At 42.3% G+C, this 16,623-nt stretch overlaps 1 protein-coding gene across 1 annotated transcript; it reads right to left on the bottom strand.

Annotated features, from left to right (window-relative positions):
• Nucleotides 1–1,310: 1,310 nt before the first annotated feature.
• On the bottom strand, nt 1,311–16,594 carry si:dkey-110c1.10 (unconventional myosin-Va). Its single transcript, XM_067597268.1, has 35 exons — nt 16,295–16,594; nt 15,498–15,608; nt 15,181–15,349; nt 13,854–13,998; nt 13,546–13,702; nt 13,292–13,435; nt 13,039–13,120; nt 12,772–12,879; nt 12,496–12,608; nt 12,143–12,411; nt 11,975–12,056; nt 11,404–11,544; nt 11,079–11,210; nt 10,817–10,900; nt 10,606–10,719; nt 10,394–10,491; nt 10,203–10,289; nt 8,903–9,223; nt 8,364–8,520; nt 7,989–8,228; nt 7,684–7,893; nt 7,463–7,556; nt 7,180–7,328; nt 6,853–7,068; nt 6,607–6,707; nt 6,373–6,490; nt 5,963–6,059; nt 5,628–5,750; nt 5,118–5,269; nt 4,763–4,852; nt 4,375–4,507; nt 3,992–4,289; nt 2,680–2,854; nt 2,499–2,579; nt 1,311–2,414 (listed from the first exon to the last, which is right to left on the bottom strand). The coding sequence occupies exons 1-35, from the start codon at nt 16,319–16,321 to the stop codon at nt 2,253–2,255; spliced, it is 4,980 nt and encodes a 1,659-aa protein (XP_067453369.1). The 5' UTR covers nt 16,322–16,594; the 3' UTR covers nt 1,311–2,252.
• Between the last annotated feature and the right edge of the window lie 29 nt (nt 16,595–16,623).

The raw sequence follows: 16,623 nt of genomic DNA, 5'->3' as shown, positions 1-16,623 counted from the left end.
AATCCCTGAGACCTTATTTCGCAAAAGCAACATCACTCTACGTGGGTTACAAAACCACACACCCTGCACTCTGGGGTGAGCACAAATCACCGATGATCCACCGCCATCCCATGATCCCTAATGATCCAGCTGCAGGTGCTGTAACCCTGATCGAGAAGTCAGACCTCTTCTAAAAAGGGCTGCAGAGCCAGACCACACCGGGTCTGGCGCTGACATTTAAAAGAGGGCCTACAGTTCAGTCTGTTACTCTTAATCGGTGTAGAGTGAAGAGTTAAGCACAGGGTCTTTGCTGCACCCATAATAACATGTTTATACTCTGATCTTTGTTTCTGCTTGTTTGTCTTTTTATGGAGTTACACATCAAATCTTTGAATCATTTGACAGTTATTCAATTATTGATTACATTAGAATTCAATTGATTCTGTCAAATTCACATGCAACTAACTGTTTTGACTACTAACAGTCCAGCATGTCTCTTAATTCAACTTCTATTTTCACCTTTAAAAAGAAAAAAAGAAAAAAGATTGATTGGTTTCTTCATCTAAAAGGGGTTTGTATGTTTGTCAGGCCAAGGAAATAATGTTGATGATTGGAATCCTTAGGATGACAGGGTGTTTTTTTGTTTTTTTTTCTATTTCATTCAACTGATGAGGGCCTCTCCCCCCTTCAAAGCACTTGATAGTTATCTGACTACTTCAACAGGCCCACTCAACAAGGTGTAAGAACTGAACTCTATGCATCTAATCTATAAAAAAATCTATGTAGACAAGTCATTTTTTTGAAACAGTCTTATAATGTTTACATTGTGGATTATTCTTCTTCTTATATCAGCACAAGTGTTTTTGTCTGATATGTTGTAAATGCTGTCTCTATCGTAATGGGCCAAATATCACAGCTTTAGTAGAGACTGAAATTTGTTTGTGCAGCTTCTCAGCACAGACACCCGGAACAGGAAGATCCGATTGTTGTCGTGGGCATTGTAAATAGCTCGGATGTCACAAACACATGTCAGACTATGTGAAGTAAAGTTTGCTGCTCTTTTGTAGACTTGAATTTTGCTCTGGGTTGACAGGGCAGTTGGGGAATTATGTGTGTGGTTGCCCAACTGGATATGTAGCTATTATTGAGAGATATATATGAAGGCTGCGTACACACTGGAGATGTACAACTGATTTGAAAAATGTGCACAAAAACTGATCAAATGAGCTGAATTAGAAGCTAGTTTCTGACATTTACACTGGTTATACACTAAATCTAATCATGTTGTGTCACTCTCTGGTGTGTACAGCGTATTTTATTCAAAGACAATATCTGCACAGTCTTTTAATAACTTTAAATCACAGGAACACAACTATCACATCGCTGGAAATGCCACGAAAAAAAAAAAATCTTTATTTATTGCTGTTGACAATGATACTTAGGTGGAGGAAATCCTTCCTCGTTCAGAGGCTCAGTTCGCGTGTTTGGGGGGGGGTATTGAGCTGGCATGTGCAACCGGAACGCACACAGAAGTTTAAGGACAAGGACAGATGTAGAAGCACAACGAAAAGCACACCGACACAAGCGGACAGACATGCATGTACTGCTCTGTCCAGCCGACCAGGCCACAAGGACATCCGCACAGTGACGCCGGGTCCTGTACTTCCAGAAATGGTGCATGATAGGAACAATAAAACATAAAGAAAAAAAATGTTACTGTGCCAGCACGCATAATTATTTGATGTTATTTGCCAATCGTTGTCTCCTTTATTTTGATATTTCATTATTGTTTTCTATTTTTCAAATGTTTGTGAATATATAAATATGTATTACTGATGATGTGTAGTGGTACAAAGTACTCGCATGGGAATTTTTTTATACACGAGATGTTTCTAATTTTTTGTTTTTTTTTTATTCTGGTTGTTCTTATTGGGGGTTGAGGTTACAGGGACTGCAGTCTCATTGTGTTCCTGCTTCCAATAAAATATGAGAAAAAAAAAGCTTCATTTCATTGCTTGTTTGTCAAACTGTGTTGCTGCCGCTGACTACATTCACATCTGTGTCATCTTTTTTTGAGAAATTTCAAACTTCTCCGGGAGCTACCTGAGATGTAAATCTTTTGACAGAGCTTCTGACCTTCCAGAAATCCCTCATCTCTCTGTAGTATTCAGCCTAATCCACTGATAATGAAGAGGTTAGTTACACATAGAGTCCCTTTGAAATAGCTCAAATTATTACATCTCCTGCAAGTCATGTAAATTTCAAAGGACTTTTTAAGCTCTGCGTAGAAAGGAGATCTTGAGGGAGTCTGGGATGGCTAACTGCTCGGCTTGGAGGACGGGCGGAGGCAGGTATGGGAATGTGACGGGAAACACTCTCCTCACATCCATCAGGAGCTGTGGAAGATGGCCATCGGAGCGGCCTTTGAGAAGCCCCTAGAAGAGCACAGAAAAGAGACATGAGACACACTTTCAAATACTGTATATAAACACATCAGATGTCACAGCTGTAGACAGCACCTGGACAATACGGATGAAATTCAGGGTGACTCTTTCATCAAGGTCACTGTGGGGAGTGTAGAGAGTCAGAATCTTCACAATCTGTTGAACGAAAAACAAAAAGACCAGCAGGAAGTTAAGTCTTTTACACAAAAATGTTGGGTTTTTTTCTCTCAGGCAAGACATGGAAAGAGAGACCCACCTGCTGACCGGACAGGGCAGTGCAGGTCTGAAAGAGTGCCTGTGCATCCGCCTCAGTCTTTTTCCCTGCCTGCAGCAGCTGAACTGCCTGGATGAGAGGCTCCAGTGTAGCCACAGCGCCCCCCGCCTGCACACCGCGGCTACGCAGCCACTCCTCCAGCAGGCTCACATTGTAGCTTTAATGATAAGAGAAAGACAGGCTGATAAGAGGAATAATCCAGTGTGCAGGTAGATACAATAACTAGAACACAAGTATACCATAATGCAGCACTTGCATTAGCCATGCAATAAAAAATATTACTTTATGATGTACAATTAATGTCACGACTGTTTCAATAGGGTTGTACTATGTACATGGTTGTACTATGATATCACTATGACAATTTGTGAGGCTGTAGTATGTAGTGGAGGTGTTGTATGAATTAAATTATGTTAAGTTTTAATCATTTTATTAAGTTTTCTGATCTTAAACTCATCTATAAATGTCTAAATAACCAGCCTCCTCAGGTGCTCAGTGACCCGGTGATACCTCTCAGGGTTTCTGGCTCAGTCATCTACTGGGATTTGTAAGATGTCCTTTCATAAATCCTCACTTGGACAGACCGCTTTTTCTGTTTGGGGGTCAACATGTGGAACTCAAAGTGGATCATGACTGGGATCATTTTAACTGAACTCTTTTTAAAGAGAATCAATCATGAGTTATCTGGCGCTTGTTGTTTTATGATCATTTTATTGTATGCTTGTTTGTGAACTGTTTGTGTTTTGTGATGTTTTGTATGTATTTTCTTGCTGAGTTTTGTGCTTTAATGTATGTGCATGTGTTGTTGAGTGTTTTGTGTAGGTCAGTATGTATTTTATTGTTGAGTTTTATGTATTTTAAAGTTTAAAGGCCCATCTAGGGACGGGCATTGCAAACTAGCTTATGCTATAAATGCTGAGGCATTAGTTAATGCTATATAATTGTCCCTATACAAATAAACAAAATAAATGAGCTGAACATTGTCAGCTGGGAAATTAACATTTTCATGACCTCGCAAGAGAGACAAATTTTGCAGGTCAGGCTAACAGTGAGTTTTTCCACTGTGAAATAACTTAGTGGAAAGCAAGGTGGTTTAAAGGGTGTATCAATTTAATTTTGGCTCGGTCCATCTGATTAAATTCCTGTTGTGTGCAAAGATGTTCTCTACTGAGAAATAATTTATTATTTTTTTGCACCTTGCTTATGAGACCTATTAAAATCTTCCATAACTGCATATATAACTTTATAAGAAAATGCTGCATGTGTTTGTGCATTTATCTGTGTATGTTTCTACCGTATTTGCATGCCACGGCTCCAGTTGCACATGTCTTTCCTCAGCAGCAGGCTGTTGAGAGCTGAGGCGGAGATGAGGTAGATGAGCTGGTGGAAGGCCTGCTCCATCAGCGTCTGCGGCAGAGCCTGATGGGACAGGGCGGTGTGAAGGGCTCCCAGCTCCCTCAGCACTGACGCCATGGTGGGAGCATCACCTCCTACAATCCTGGGGTCTGAGCCTGCTCGCTTCCTGGAGCCTACCAGCTTTGCCGTAGCCCCAGACAAACCTGGGATGTTCTCACTCTCCAACATGGCAGGGACTGAGGGGGAGGAGGAGAAGGAAGAACAGAGATGAGAGGAGCACTCGAAGGAAGACCATCAGTATCTTCTTTACTAAAGTGGTACCTATGATGTTTTGTAGACGTGTCTCGGTTATAGAGAGGAGCTGCTGATAGGCCTGGATACAGAGGTCACTCAGGGCGCGGATCAAGTCACTCAGGTCAGTCGTCAGTGGCACCAGGTCTTCTGAATCAAGGGTCTGAAAAGTCATCAATCCAACCATAAATTAACATTGTTAAATGTCGTGAGAATTTCTGAATGACTAATTAATGAATCCCCAACTACAGTACAGGATTTAGTTTATGTTCTATCATTTTCAGACAGTCTGTGTTTCAGGATTAGTACAAATTCTTAAGAGCTGTTATAGAAAATCATATATGATCTATGATCGTCTGTTTTCACTGCCTTTTACAGGAACTTATACAATAAGATGTAAATAATATATTCATCCTACCTGTTTAGGGGAGTGCTGGGTCAACAGATCATGCAGCAGACATGTGTTTTTCAGCCACAGAGTCGTCATATCTACATCGTTACTATGTTTCTGCAGGGCCAGGTAAGAAGAGAAAAGGTTATGTTGTCACTTGGAGATCAACACAGGCGAATGAAAAATGAAAAATGCTATTTTGTGTGTGAAAAAGAGGGGATGGGTTTTCTTGTGGTTTACTTTCACCTGCGGGGACAATCACAAGAAAGTGTTTCCAGCTCTACTCTGTATGCCCTCTGTAAGTGACAATCTACCTGACAGGATGTGAACTGCCCTTATGCATTAAACCTCAACCATATGGCAGGTTTAGACCTCAGGTTACCTTCAGAGCTGCCTTCATGGCAGTGACAGCAGCGCTACAGAGTGAGCGTGCGCGCGCTTGATCCCCGCTGCAGTCGGCCTGGCGAACACACAGGAAGAGCACGTTGGCCGGCAGACCAGGAGGTAGAGACAGGGCGCTGTCGACACGGACGTCTGAACCACACACAGAGAGAGCAGCGATAGAGAGAGCAGCGATAGTAGAGTGTAACAAGACCAGGTCATATTTGTCAGCTATAGAGAAGTTAGTTACAGTCAAAGTTTGTTCTTGTGAGTCGCGTCACAGTTAGATTGCAGAAGGCGAGAAAAAAAGAAAACCAAGCATACAGTCCAGTTAATGTGTAAAAAAACATTCTAGTATATTTCTACTACTTTGTCTTGCCTTTGATTATTACCATCCTGCTGATTCACACAACTTTCCCAGTAAAATTCCTTGACGGTCTGGGATTTCCAAGGACCAGGGAAGAAAAAGAGGTAGATGAAGATGAGTAACGAGTGCAGGGATCAGTCTCACCTGTGATGAGGTTCTTGATGAGTTTGGTTTCATCTCTTTTTCTACATTCAAGCAAACCAGTGACTGTTGCAGGCTTCTGTCGGTACGGACAGGAGCCTTGTGCGGTCAAAGCTGATGGGGGAACTGCAACGGAAAAACAAACACAAACACCAGATTTCATATTTTATAAATACCACCTTTTCAGGGATGAAGAAAAGCAGTGAGCAGACAGAAAGCTCACAGAATTTAAGCTTCAGGTCAAAACACAGAAATCACCAAAATGATGAGTTTTCACAAAACAGCAGTGGAGAGAGGTTTGGTTCTGTGCCTTCATGGGTGATCCAATGAAATCTCACCTTGCGTCAGCAGTCGTCTGAGTGTGACAGTGTTTCTAAGTTCCTTCAGCTCTCTCCTCAGCCGCACACACTCTTGCTCTCTGGCCTCTAGTAGTTCCTGCACACACACAAACATTTTGGATGTTTTGCATCAATAAAAAAAATCTTCAACTTTTAAGTAGATTATGTCATAAGCAGCTGGTTGTACTTTGCAGACTGTAGATTAATCAAGCAAGAAATAAGTACTGGAAGATGAGGACAAAGGTAGGAAGTGAGTTTTTGGAAAGATGGGAGCATAATAAGGTCAGGAAAAAATGCAACATTAAAATATGTGAGAACTGTTGGAAAAAAGACCATTAGGACTTATTTAGTCTATTTTTTTCCAAAGTATCTCTCATGCAACACAGACGAATGCTTTAAAAAGTCAATACCTGTTGCTGTGCAGCAGAAGAGGAAGAACCAGAGATTGCTTGACCGAGCTGGCACCTCAGCGCCTCCAGTTCCTCTTCCCGCTGACTGCGCTGACTACACAACTGGCTCTCCAGAAACCTGAAAAAGACACAAAACAGAGTTAATCATCAAACTGTAAATCATAACACAAGAATTTGTCGAGAAGCAAGTTGATTTACTGATAGCAAGGAATGAGTGAGCGGCGACAGACTGACTTGTTGGCAACTCGCACAGCATCGTAGGCATGTGCCAGGTCCTCTCCTCTCATCTTCACTGCTGGGTCTTTGGCTACATCCATCTTCTCCATCAGCTGGTCCTGTCAAGGCAAACAGGAACACAGTGTGATTTTACATTTCCACTGAGCCTCAGCGAACATGAGGAAAACAGTGTGTATGCTCGATATATATAAGGCAACATTTATACAATGTTTGGGTAATGTCCCAAAAAGTGGAACATTTTACCATTGGTGTTTCGGAGCTCCACACTGAGGCTCTTCTCTCGAGGCAGGGAGATGTCACGCTGACCCTGCGGACCTCCTCCGGAGACGGGAAGGCAGATGGGAAGGGTGACAGGGAGAGTGGGGTGAGCGACTGGGGTGACAGCGGAGTCGGGGAGGGAGAGAGAGTCTCCAAGCTCAGACTCTGGGTGGAGTCTGTCCTTCTGTGGCCTCTGGTGCGCTGTTGTGAGGAGAAAAAAAAATACTCTCAGCCACCAAAGTTAAGTTTTATACCATAATAGTTTTTTTTTTGGGAAGTATTTTAAGTGTGCGTGTGGGCGTAGTGATGAACCTCAGTGAGCAGACTCATCTCTCTGAGGTTGTCGTATCTCTGCTCCAGTCTGGTGAACTCCCTCAGGAGACCCTGATACTTTCTTCTCTCCTCATCCAGCTCTGCCCTCAGAGCTGCACTCGCCTGAGTCACAGCCTCACGCACACGCTCTGCACACACAGAGAGGCGGAGGAAAGAAGGTGTTTGAGACACAAAGTGAGAGAAAGAAGCAAAAAAAAAATAGAGAGGAGGATGACCTCTGAAAAAAAGCAGACTGGATGATGCAAACAAAGTGAGAACGTACCCTTTTGTGCTTCTTCTTGTTCAAGCAAGCGAGCGGAGAAATCCTCTCTTTCTTTGCTAAAAGTGTCTTTTTCTCTCTGCAAGGCTTCCACCTCCTTAAAGGGTGAGAGAGAATCAACAATTAAAACTCTGCTAAGTGTGCAACAAAAAGTTAAGGAAAGGAAAAAAATCAAACAGTAGCACAGTTTGACATGTGTCAAGTTCTTGGGCTGATAGGCCTACTTGTGTGAGTTGAAGGATCTCCTGGGAAGCCTTTTCCTCAGCTCTCCTCCTCTCCTCCACCTCCTTCTCGCTGATGACGGGGCAGGCAGGAGGCTTCTCATGTTTCTGGCTCTCTAGTTTCTGTATCGTCGCCCTCAGAGCCTCCAGCTCTGCAGTGGCCGCCTCTCGCTCCGCATGCAGGGTCTCTCTCAAAGCAGAGCTCTCCCTGGCCTGGACAGATAGACAGATGTGAATATAAAATGAAATGACCTGTTGGTGCACACAGTTTGAAGTTGGATTAAATCTTTACATAACCCTTCACCCACCTCCTGGTCTGCTCTCAATTGCAGCTGCATCAGTTTGACTTCCATGCCCTTGTTGAGCTCTCTGTATCTCTCCACTGAGCGGGCTTCTGTCTTTAGTTTCAGCAGCTGTCTTCTGGCAGCCTTGCGGCGCACGCAGCACTGCATGAACACCACCGCTGCACGTACTCGCTTGTACGCCTGCCTCGCCAACCACCCACGCACATTCGCCTGAAGCAACACAGCGGCCCGCTCCGCCACCAGCTGAGGAAAGAGAATAAGGTTAAGAACTGCAATTTCAAGGAAAAAAGTGGATAAAAAGCACACTTCAAAAAGCAGGTAGAGGTGGTTTCACTCAAGCAGGTAACGAGGTGTTTAAGGCTGTTAATGAACACTGACCAGTCTGTATCTGCGGCGGGTCAGTGTGCCCCTGGTGAAGGCCTGGATTGTGATGGTGGCCTGTCGGATCATGAGGAACAACTGTCTCACCGCCACCATGCGGTAGGTCTTCTGGATTACTAAAGCAGCCTTGGTATAACGCAGCGTCAGGGCCAGACTGTAAAAAAAAGAGCCAAGATATGTAAGAGTGAATTTTGTGTTAATAACAGACCCGGCACTGTTTTCATAAAGAGTAAAATTTGCAAGTAATGGGAAAATAGTAAGAGTTACACTGTACAAATACATGGTAGCTCACCTAAGCAAACAAACCTGGCCACATTTGTTTTACTGAGTTAATCATTTATGTTTTTAAAAAATATAAAACATTAAAAAAAAAAGTAAGCCAACAAGGGTACACATCATCAGCAGTCTCTCTAAAATGGCTTGGAGGGGCTACTTAAATATTGTACAACAACTTGTGTACCAGATAAAATATATCAACCTCTTTCTCTCTCTCTCTTTCTCTCTCTCTCTCTCACACACACACAAAGATCTCTCACCGTCTGGCCAGCGTTCCTCTGCAGTATCTTTGTAAGGTGACCGTTGCCCAGCGGATCCTGGAGTATCTGATCCGTGTCAGCCATCCTCTGACTCCGCTCTGGATGATCACAGCAGCCACTCGCAGCCTCTCAGCTCTTAGCCTCTCCAGAAGAGCCACCTGGCCGGCCCGAAAAAATACTTTGGTCTTTCCAAAGCAGTACTGGTCCGGGTCTGGGATGAGCTGAGGGAGAGCCTGCCGGCACGAGGCCATGGCCTGCTCCTGGCTTTGAGGCCCTCGGAGCAGAACATGGTACCTGCTGAAGAACTCCTCATACGTCCATCTGAAAACACAGATTTGGTTCAGAAATCTCTCAGAAACAACTTCATATTTTTGTTAACACAGTCTGTGTCTTGTCTTTTTTCTGTTGAATCATATTTATTTTTCACTTAATGTAATTGCCTGCAGCAGTGAAGATTAATAAAATATAAACGATAAAGATAAACAGAGACAACACTGTTGGTACCAATCAGGGACTCATGTTGGTGCGTTTAATGGAACTTGGAAATCTGAGACTTCAGTGTTACTTTGTTGCATGGTTGGGCAAAAAAATGACATTACTATTTAAATGACGTCCACATTTGCTCATTGTTTGTTCTACTAGCCATGCATTTTCATTCATTTGACCAAAATGTGAGTAAAGAAATAAAAGCAATTAAAGTGTCATAGTTACGGATTATCTTTATAGAAATATATATGTAATTTTTTACACCATATCAGTATGAACTAAAACAAAAGCTGCCTAAAAGGTAGGACATAAATCTCAGATCAATCAATCAATCAATTTTATTTATATAGCGCCAAATCACAACAAAAGTCATCTCAGGGCACTTTTCACATAGAGCAGGTCTAGACCATACTCTTTAATTTACAGAGACCCAACAATTCCCTCAAGAGCAAGCACTTGGCAACAGCGGTAAGGAAAAACTCCCCTTTAACGGGTAGAAACCTCAAGCAGAACCGGGCTCTTGGTGGGCGGCCATCTGCCTTGACCAGTTGGGTTGATCTTATGTTATATAAGGTACACACAATCTGTATTAATTGTCCAAAACATGTGATATCACTGGTATGATACTTTAAGATTAAGGTGCTTTTGGAAAATCCAACTCTGCTCCATGTGTCTCTATTGTCCATGACTTAAAAGAGATGAATAACACTGATTTCAGCTACTGATTGACAGGTTTATATGACTTTCTGACAAGACTAAGCTATCATACTGCCTGAGAGCTTTGTAGAAAATAAGATTAATGTCTAGAAAGTACCTGGATGGAAAACCTGCGGCACTGATTCGAATAGTCTCCAACACTCCGCAGGCTCTCAGCTGCTGGACTGTCCTCTTTGGGTCAAACCTAGCAAGGAGAGTCTGTTAAGTCTCTATGTGCACTCATTTAACACAAAATCAATCCGTGCCTGCGCATTTAATTCTGTGAAGAACAGTCAAATGAAGGCTTACATAAATGGCTCTTTGAGGTCATTGGGTTTAATACAGCGCACGTAGTGAGGAGTGGTGCTGTTGAGTGTGTCCATTAACATCTGTAAGGACTGACGGAACTGTCGGCCACAAATAGAGTCCACCAAAGCAAAACAAAACATAATGTTAAAGACACAAAGCACAGGGATGTGCCAAAAAATAAAGTGAGCCATCAGTGAATGAAAGAAGCTCACCTGGAAGCCCACAGTCAGTTTATGTTCTCTGAGAGCTTTTTTCCCTGAGCGGATGCTTCCATTGGCCACAGAGACATTTCCCTGCTGCTGGAACAACTCAGCCACCAGCTCAGACTGACAAACACATGAACATACACACACAAGTTAGTGGTCCCCTCTTCACACAGAAATGAAATTAATTTATGAGATTTGAAACGTGGCTCATATCTACCTGACTTGCTTTCAGAATGTTAATGAGCTCCTCAAAGACTGTGTCTCGATTCTTGTCTAAAAAGCCATCACATTCATACTGCACCTGATGTACATAATTAAAGAAAATGTGTCAGTTCAGAGAAAGTCATACAGTGGAGGATTACAAATTGCTGTGAGACTGTTATAGACCTGACATATTCAGGTATCTTATTGGAGAACTAGATTACAGATGCTGATCAATGGTTCAGAAGATCAAAAGTGTGTCGATCTCCATGACTCACTGTGTCAGCAAAGTGCAGAACAATGAAGGCGCTGTTGGACATGCGAGGTTTGCGGAAGTGAGGGTGGGGCTTGCTGGTCAGGTGCTGGTCGTACAGTTTCCTCACCCAGCTCTCGTCTGAACCTTTAGGCATCTGAGTATCCACACAGACACAATGATCACAATGGTTAGTATCTTTAAAACCCATTTAAGTTCTTTAGGACAAATATCTGTAGCTTCCTATCAAACAGCAAGCAAGTGTGGACAATATGGAGACACGTGCGTTGTATGTGTGAGAAGACATGTTTTAAACAGTAAGAGGGCAAGAGAGGGACAGCATGACTCACCCTACACTCCTCATCTAACAGATCAAACAGGCCCAGTTGTCCCTCTATGAGATTAATACACTGCTGATTGTCACTGAACTCGATCCTGCTCCAGGCCAGCTCCTCCCGGATGTACTCCTCCTGCTCCAGGTGGAACACGTGCTGCAGAGAAGCACATCACAAATCAGCAAAACTAACAACATAAAACTTGAAGATTGAGAGAAAATGAAAGCAACTGCGTTCATTTTAAAAAGGAAGTTCAAGGAGATAAAATCTAAAAATATCGACCCTGTGGGTGCATCTTCACTCTGAAAACAGACCATCACACACGTTTCCCTCACGATAGAGAGGCAAAAACAGAGCAGCACTTCCTTCTGCATTAGTTACTCTGAAGAAGACAAATCTACACACACACACACGTTCCTATTCACTTGAATGAGAAAGTGAGTTCAAACTTTTGTCTGGGACTGTAGGTTTCTTAAATAATCAGAAAGATTTATATTGATAACTATTCATCCCAAACATTGCACCATTGCAGGAGAGGAGTATGCCACACATGCAGTAAAATCTCTCTGCCCGTCACATGACTTACCCTGTTGAACTGCTGCTGCAGTTTTTCATTTGCATAATTTATACAGAACTGCTCAAAACTGTTCCTGTCAAAGGTCTCAAACCTGCTCAAAGAGAGAGAAGCCTTGTCAGTCCAACTTAAAGACATCAGAGAAATACAATACCACCAAGCTACAGCTCATTTACTCACCCATATATATCCAGCACACCTATGAAGGATGTGGCCTGTTCCTTCTGGGTGCGCAGGGCAGAGTTGAGCCTCTGGACAATCCATGTGAACAGCTGGCCGTAGATGTGTTTAGCTAGTGCATCTCTGGCTTCTACGGCCTGCTGACCAGACATGGGTTTGACCAACATCTCTCCCCCTATAGCCAGCCTGCGATGGCACAGCCAGTGGGCCATCTGAGGCCCCTCCACTCCTAACAGCTTGGAGAAGACAGCCAGAGAGCGGTCGTCTGCCTGAGAAAAGATAAAAGGACTTAGGTATACTAAAACACTACACTACACGGACGAACAGCAGAACATTAGAAGTACATTTCTTACATCAATATAACTCCGGTCAGAACTTCTCCCACTGGCTTGGATATTGACATTTCCCAGGTGCAGAACAGATGCCAGGATACTGAAGAGCTCCATCTGTTGGTCTGGCTGCACACCTGCAACGTAAAAAATAAAAAATGATCTGTTTTATCATCATGACTTCAGGCCATTATCAAATTAGAATCAAATCTCTCAAATTATCTCAAAAACTAACCTCAAACTGGATGTCTCTTTGAATTTCTGTTGTGTGTGTGTGTGTGTGTGTGCGTAATTCTCTACCCAGAACGATGAAAGCATTGCGAGTGCGCTCCAGGTCCAAAACATCATCGGTACCGGGTATCTGCATCTCTCCTCCCTGATTGGTGTAGCGGAAATGTTCAGGAGCATCTGGAGAACAAACACAAAACACAAACATGCAACATGAATACCACATAAAGACTATTGATGATACAGTTCACAGTACGTTATGGACAGTGGATGGATACAGTGTGGACACGGTAATCTTTAGAAAAACATGTTGAAGGGTCGCCTGTGATTAAGTCTCACCCAGTTTGAGTGATCTCATTTCAGGCAACTCCCTGGAGGCACACAGTTGGTAGAAGATGTGGTAGTTTCTCTCTGCTGATGCCTTACATACATGCAAATATACAGAATAAACGTTCATGGACAGCTGCATGAACAAGAAAATGCATGATATTTGTGGCAGAAGAGATTCTTAAGAGGAGTAAATCCTCAACGTGAAATGTCCTTTTGGTCTGTCTGGCTGATGTGATATTTTCTTCTGTGAGGAAGAGTTTACCTGAAAGACAACCCTTGACTTCTCCAGCAGATATGTCCTCATGTTTGCTGCAATGATGTCCCCCTTCCTGCCAAAACCGATCTCAATGTATTTCCCGAAACGACTGCTGTTGTCATTTCTTGTGGTTTTAGCATTCCCGATAGACTGAAGACAAAGACACATAGCTATGTTTTGTTTATGTAGTATCTTAACAGAAACATAACTGTGAGGAAAGTTATTATTCCTCATTAAACATCTGTTTGTCCATCCATTACCTCCATGATGGGGTTGGAAGCCAGAACTCTCTCCTCCACGCTGGTCTGCTGCGCTGCTCCTCCGACCACAGCAAAGTATCGCATGGTGAATTTGGCTGAGACAGTTTTCCCCGAGCCAGACTCCCCACTGATGATGATAGACTGGTTTTTCTCCTCCCTATAAACACAGATAGAGTGACTATCAAATCCCCCATCAGGGAAGTTATGCTGAGACTGTCCCTTTTTTATGAAGAGAGTATATTTTAGTTTTATTTTAAACCAGTTTTCCTATTACACTGTGTGCAGTTTGTCATAACATGACCTCTGACCTGATCATAGTGCGGTAGGCCTCCTCAGCCACAGAAAAGATGTGAGGTTCCATGTCGGCCATGTCCTGACCGCTGTAAGCATCTATCACCTCCTCTCCATATATGGGCAGCTGGTCATAGGGATTGATAGCCACTAACACGATACCTGGAGGGACAGGAAAGGAAAGTTACCACAGAATAAGAATGAAGATATTGATGAGACTTAGATTTACAAAGAAAGATCATAGAAATTAAATGTTTTGCAGTAGGTTTATCATTTTTCTTTACAGAATATATACAGAAAATATTATTTTTCTTAAGGGATATGTTCACAATTTGTCATGTCAAAACAATAGTCGGGTGCCCATATGAACATTAAAATAGGTTTTGCTCGCTGTAATCGTTCCTCCTGTTCATACTGACCGTTAGAAGATCGCCTCCAAATGTGCAAACAATGTAAGTGATGGGAGACAAAATTCACAAGCCTCATTTTGAGCAAAAATGTCAAAATGTGTCTTGATGGACAGTGTTTCCCTCTTCAGCTGTGGCGGAAGGATCGTAACAAAAAGAGGGAATTTGGCACTAAAAACACAGTTACTTTGAAAGATGTAGATTTGACTAATTTCAATAGCTGAAGCTTCATGTTAGCTTCAAATAAACTTTTAAATACATTTTTGTGTGGAAGGACGGCTGTGGATCACTTACATTAAAAGTGCATTATGAAGGGATCTCTTAATGGTCACTATGAGCAGGAGGAATGATTACAGCAGTAGAAATGTATCAGTGTTCATTTGGGCACCTGACATTTGTTTTAAGACAGACTTGAAACATTGTGAACATTGTGTTGTAACTCCAGCATGCTCAGTGCAAATCAAACTACAACTACAGATAAGAAGCTTTTAGTCAAAATCAAATCAAGCAAATGTTACTCATACTGAATATAAAGTTTGTTGGGATTTAACACCTAAAAGCTTCCATTTTCATGGCAAAACTACACAAATTTAAAATAAACTAAAAAACCTTTGTTAAAATGGTCAGAGTGAGTTTTAGAAAACGCCTCTTCAAATAAATCTGCACCATTTAAATGGCAGATGAAGTGGAACTACATCTATAAGCATTTTTCACAGTGTGGGAGTTGCCTACCTGGTTCAACCTTTAAACCTCCTGTAATAAAGACGACATTATGAGCTATATTCATGAAACCAGAAGCTAACAGGAGCTGTCTGTTTCTGTATGTTTGCCAGCACACATTTCCAGGACCGTCTGTCACCCATGTTGTCCTTCTTTTGGTTGGACAATCATTCCTGTATTAGCAAGATTCACACATATCTCTGTGTTGTCTGCTCACCACAGTATGTGTAGATGCTGCTGTAGTCCAGGAATCGAACTCGGAGGTTGTGCAGGACAGCAGGCTCATGCAGGAAGCTGAGAGCAGTAAGGTCATTCTCACCCTCCAGGATGTCCGGGTTCCCCAGCGGTGGGAGATCAGTGGGAGACACCGCTGGGTAATGTACCTCCTACCAATGGAGAAGCGAATTAGAAGTCCTTGTTGTTGGAAGTTTAATTGTTTTAAGAGGAAAGTGGCGCTTGGTGGGATGATGTTTTATAAGAAGCATGATCATTCACCCTGATTTCTGGATAATATCATGGTATTGTGTGTCTCACCTCTCCATTAGAAAGCTGTAGGAATAACTGTTTCTCCCCAGGATTGTAGTCCTGGAGGAGCTGAGCTGAAACCCAAACTGCTTCTGGGTCAGGAATCCACACACTGGCTCCCTAGTAAAGGAACAGACTGCTTTAGTTATGTGTTCAACTATAAACATGTGTAAATCAGTTTAAATGGTAAACACAAGTTAACACACTCAACATACATTGGACCCATTTGGAGCCCTGGAGAGAAGAGATTTTCATTACATAATGTTTCATTTTATGTGTGACACTGCTCAGGTACATGTCACACTTCCTGGCCCCACCCAGACGAGATATTTGTCACCCATCAGCATAAAAGGCTCTTAAACAGTGTTAAAAATTAACACTGGTCTTCCTACTCTAAATCACCTACATAGATTAGCCATTATCTCCCAGCAACAAGTCTAATTTACTTAATAATGTGTTAGATTTACAAAATGAGTCCACACAAGCACTGTGAGTATATTTGATTAATACAGATTGATACATTATTGACCACCAAGCTTTGAAAAATCTATTTACTGCAACTTAGTGGCTCAGAAACACAGAAAAATCAAAACAGGTAAATACTCATGGAATCAGTTTGTGCATTGAAACAAATTATATGAAAATTCACATACTTGACATATAAACATAAAACCCCTCATACATCATTAGCAATGTTTAAACACCCAAAATACTTAATTTTATTCTATTGACCCACAAACCTGCAGTGAAGAATGATAAAAATAAACTTTTAAAAAAATCCACAAACCAGTTTAAGTCAGTCTTACCTTGCTGTAAAGCTCCAGTGTCGCCATTTTAACTGCTTTGAGAGATACAATATGAGGAGGTAATCGTTTAAAACATCAGGAAGGGTGACATCTTTGAAAGAACAGCTGGTATCCTCTATCTCATCTGCAGAAGTGCCACTTTGTGTGCAGGTGACTATGTTTGCACTTTGTCCAGGCTCACACGGAGGCATGAGGACTGTCAGGTTAACTGTTAATCAGCAGGAGGATGCAGTGATTGGACACTAGATTGTGAATGTGCAGAGTTGGAATTATTACTGCCGGGCAGAGTGACTATGTATGTAAAAAAAAAAACAAAGTACAGGTTTATA

The sequence above is a fragment of the Thunnus thynnus genome, chromosome 8, assembly GCF_963924715.1.
Source record: "Thunnus thynnus chromosome 8, fThuThy2.1, whole genome shotgun sequence".
NCBI classification, from domain to species: Eukaryota; Metazoa; Chordata; class Actinopteri; order Scombriformes; family Scombridae; genus Thunnus; species Thunnus thynnus.
Note: the sequence above shows the minus strand (reverse complement) of the source record. Positions and strands in the feature narration are given on the sequence as shown.

What these genes read in the sequence shown, in the direction of transcription:
- si:dkey-110c1.10 (XM_067597268.1), bottom strand. Translation starts at nt 16,321, where the DNA reads ATGGCGACACTGGAGCTTTACAGCAAG. An exon ending in TTCTGCACTTTGCTGACACA is followed by an intron (nt 10,901 to 11,078) that starts GTGAGTCATGGA and finishes TATGTACATCAG; the next exon opens with GTGCAGTATGAATGTGATGG. An exon ending in GCTGTGCGAGTTGCCAACAA is followed by an intron (nt 6,491 to 6,606) that starts GTCAGTCTGTCG and finishes TGTCTTTTTCAG; the next exon opens with GTTTCTGGAGAGCCAGTTGT.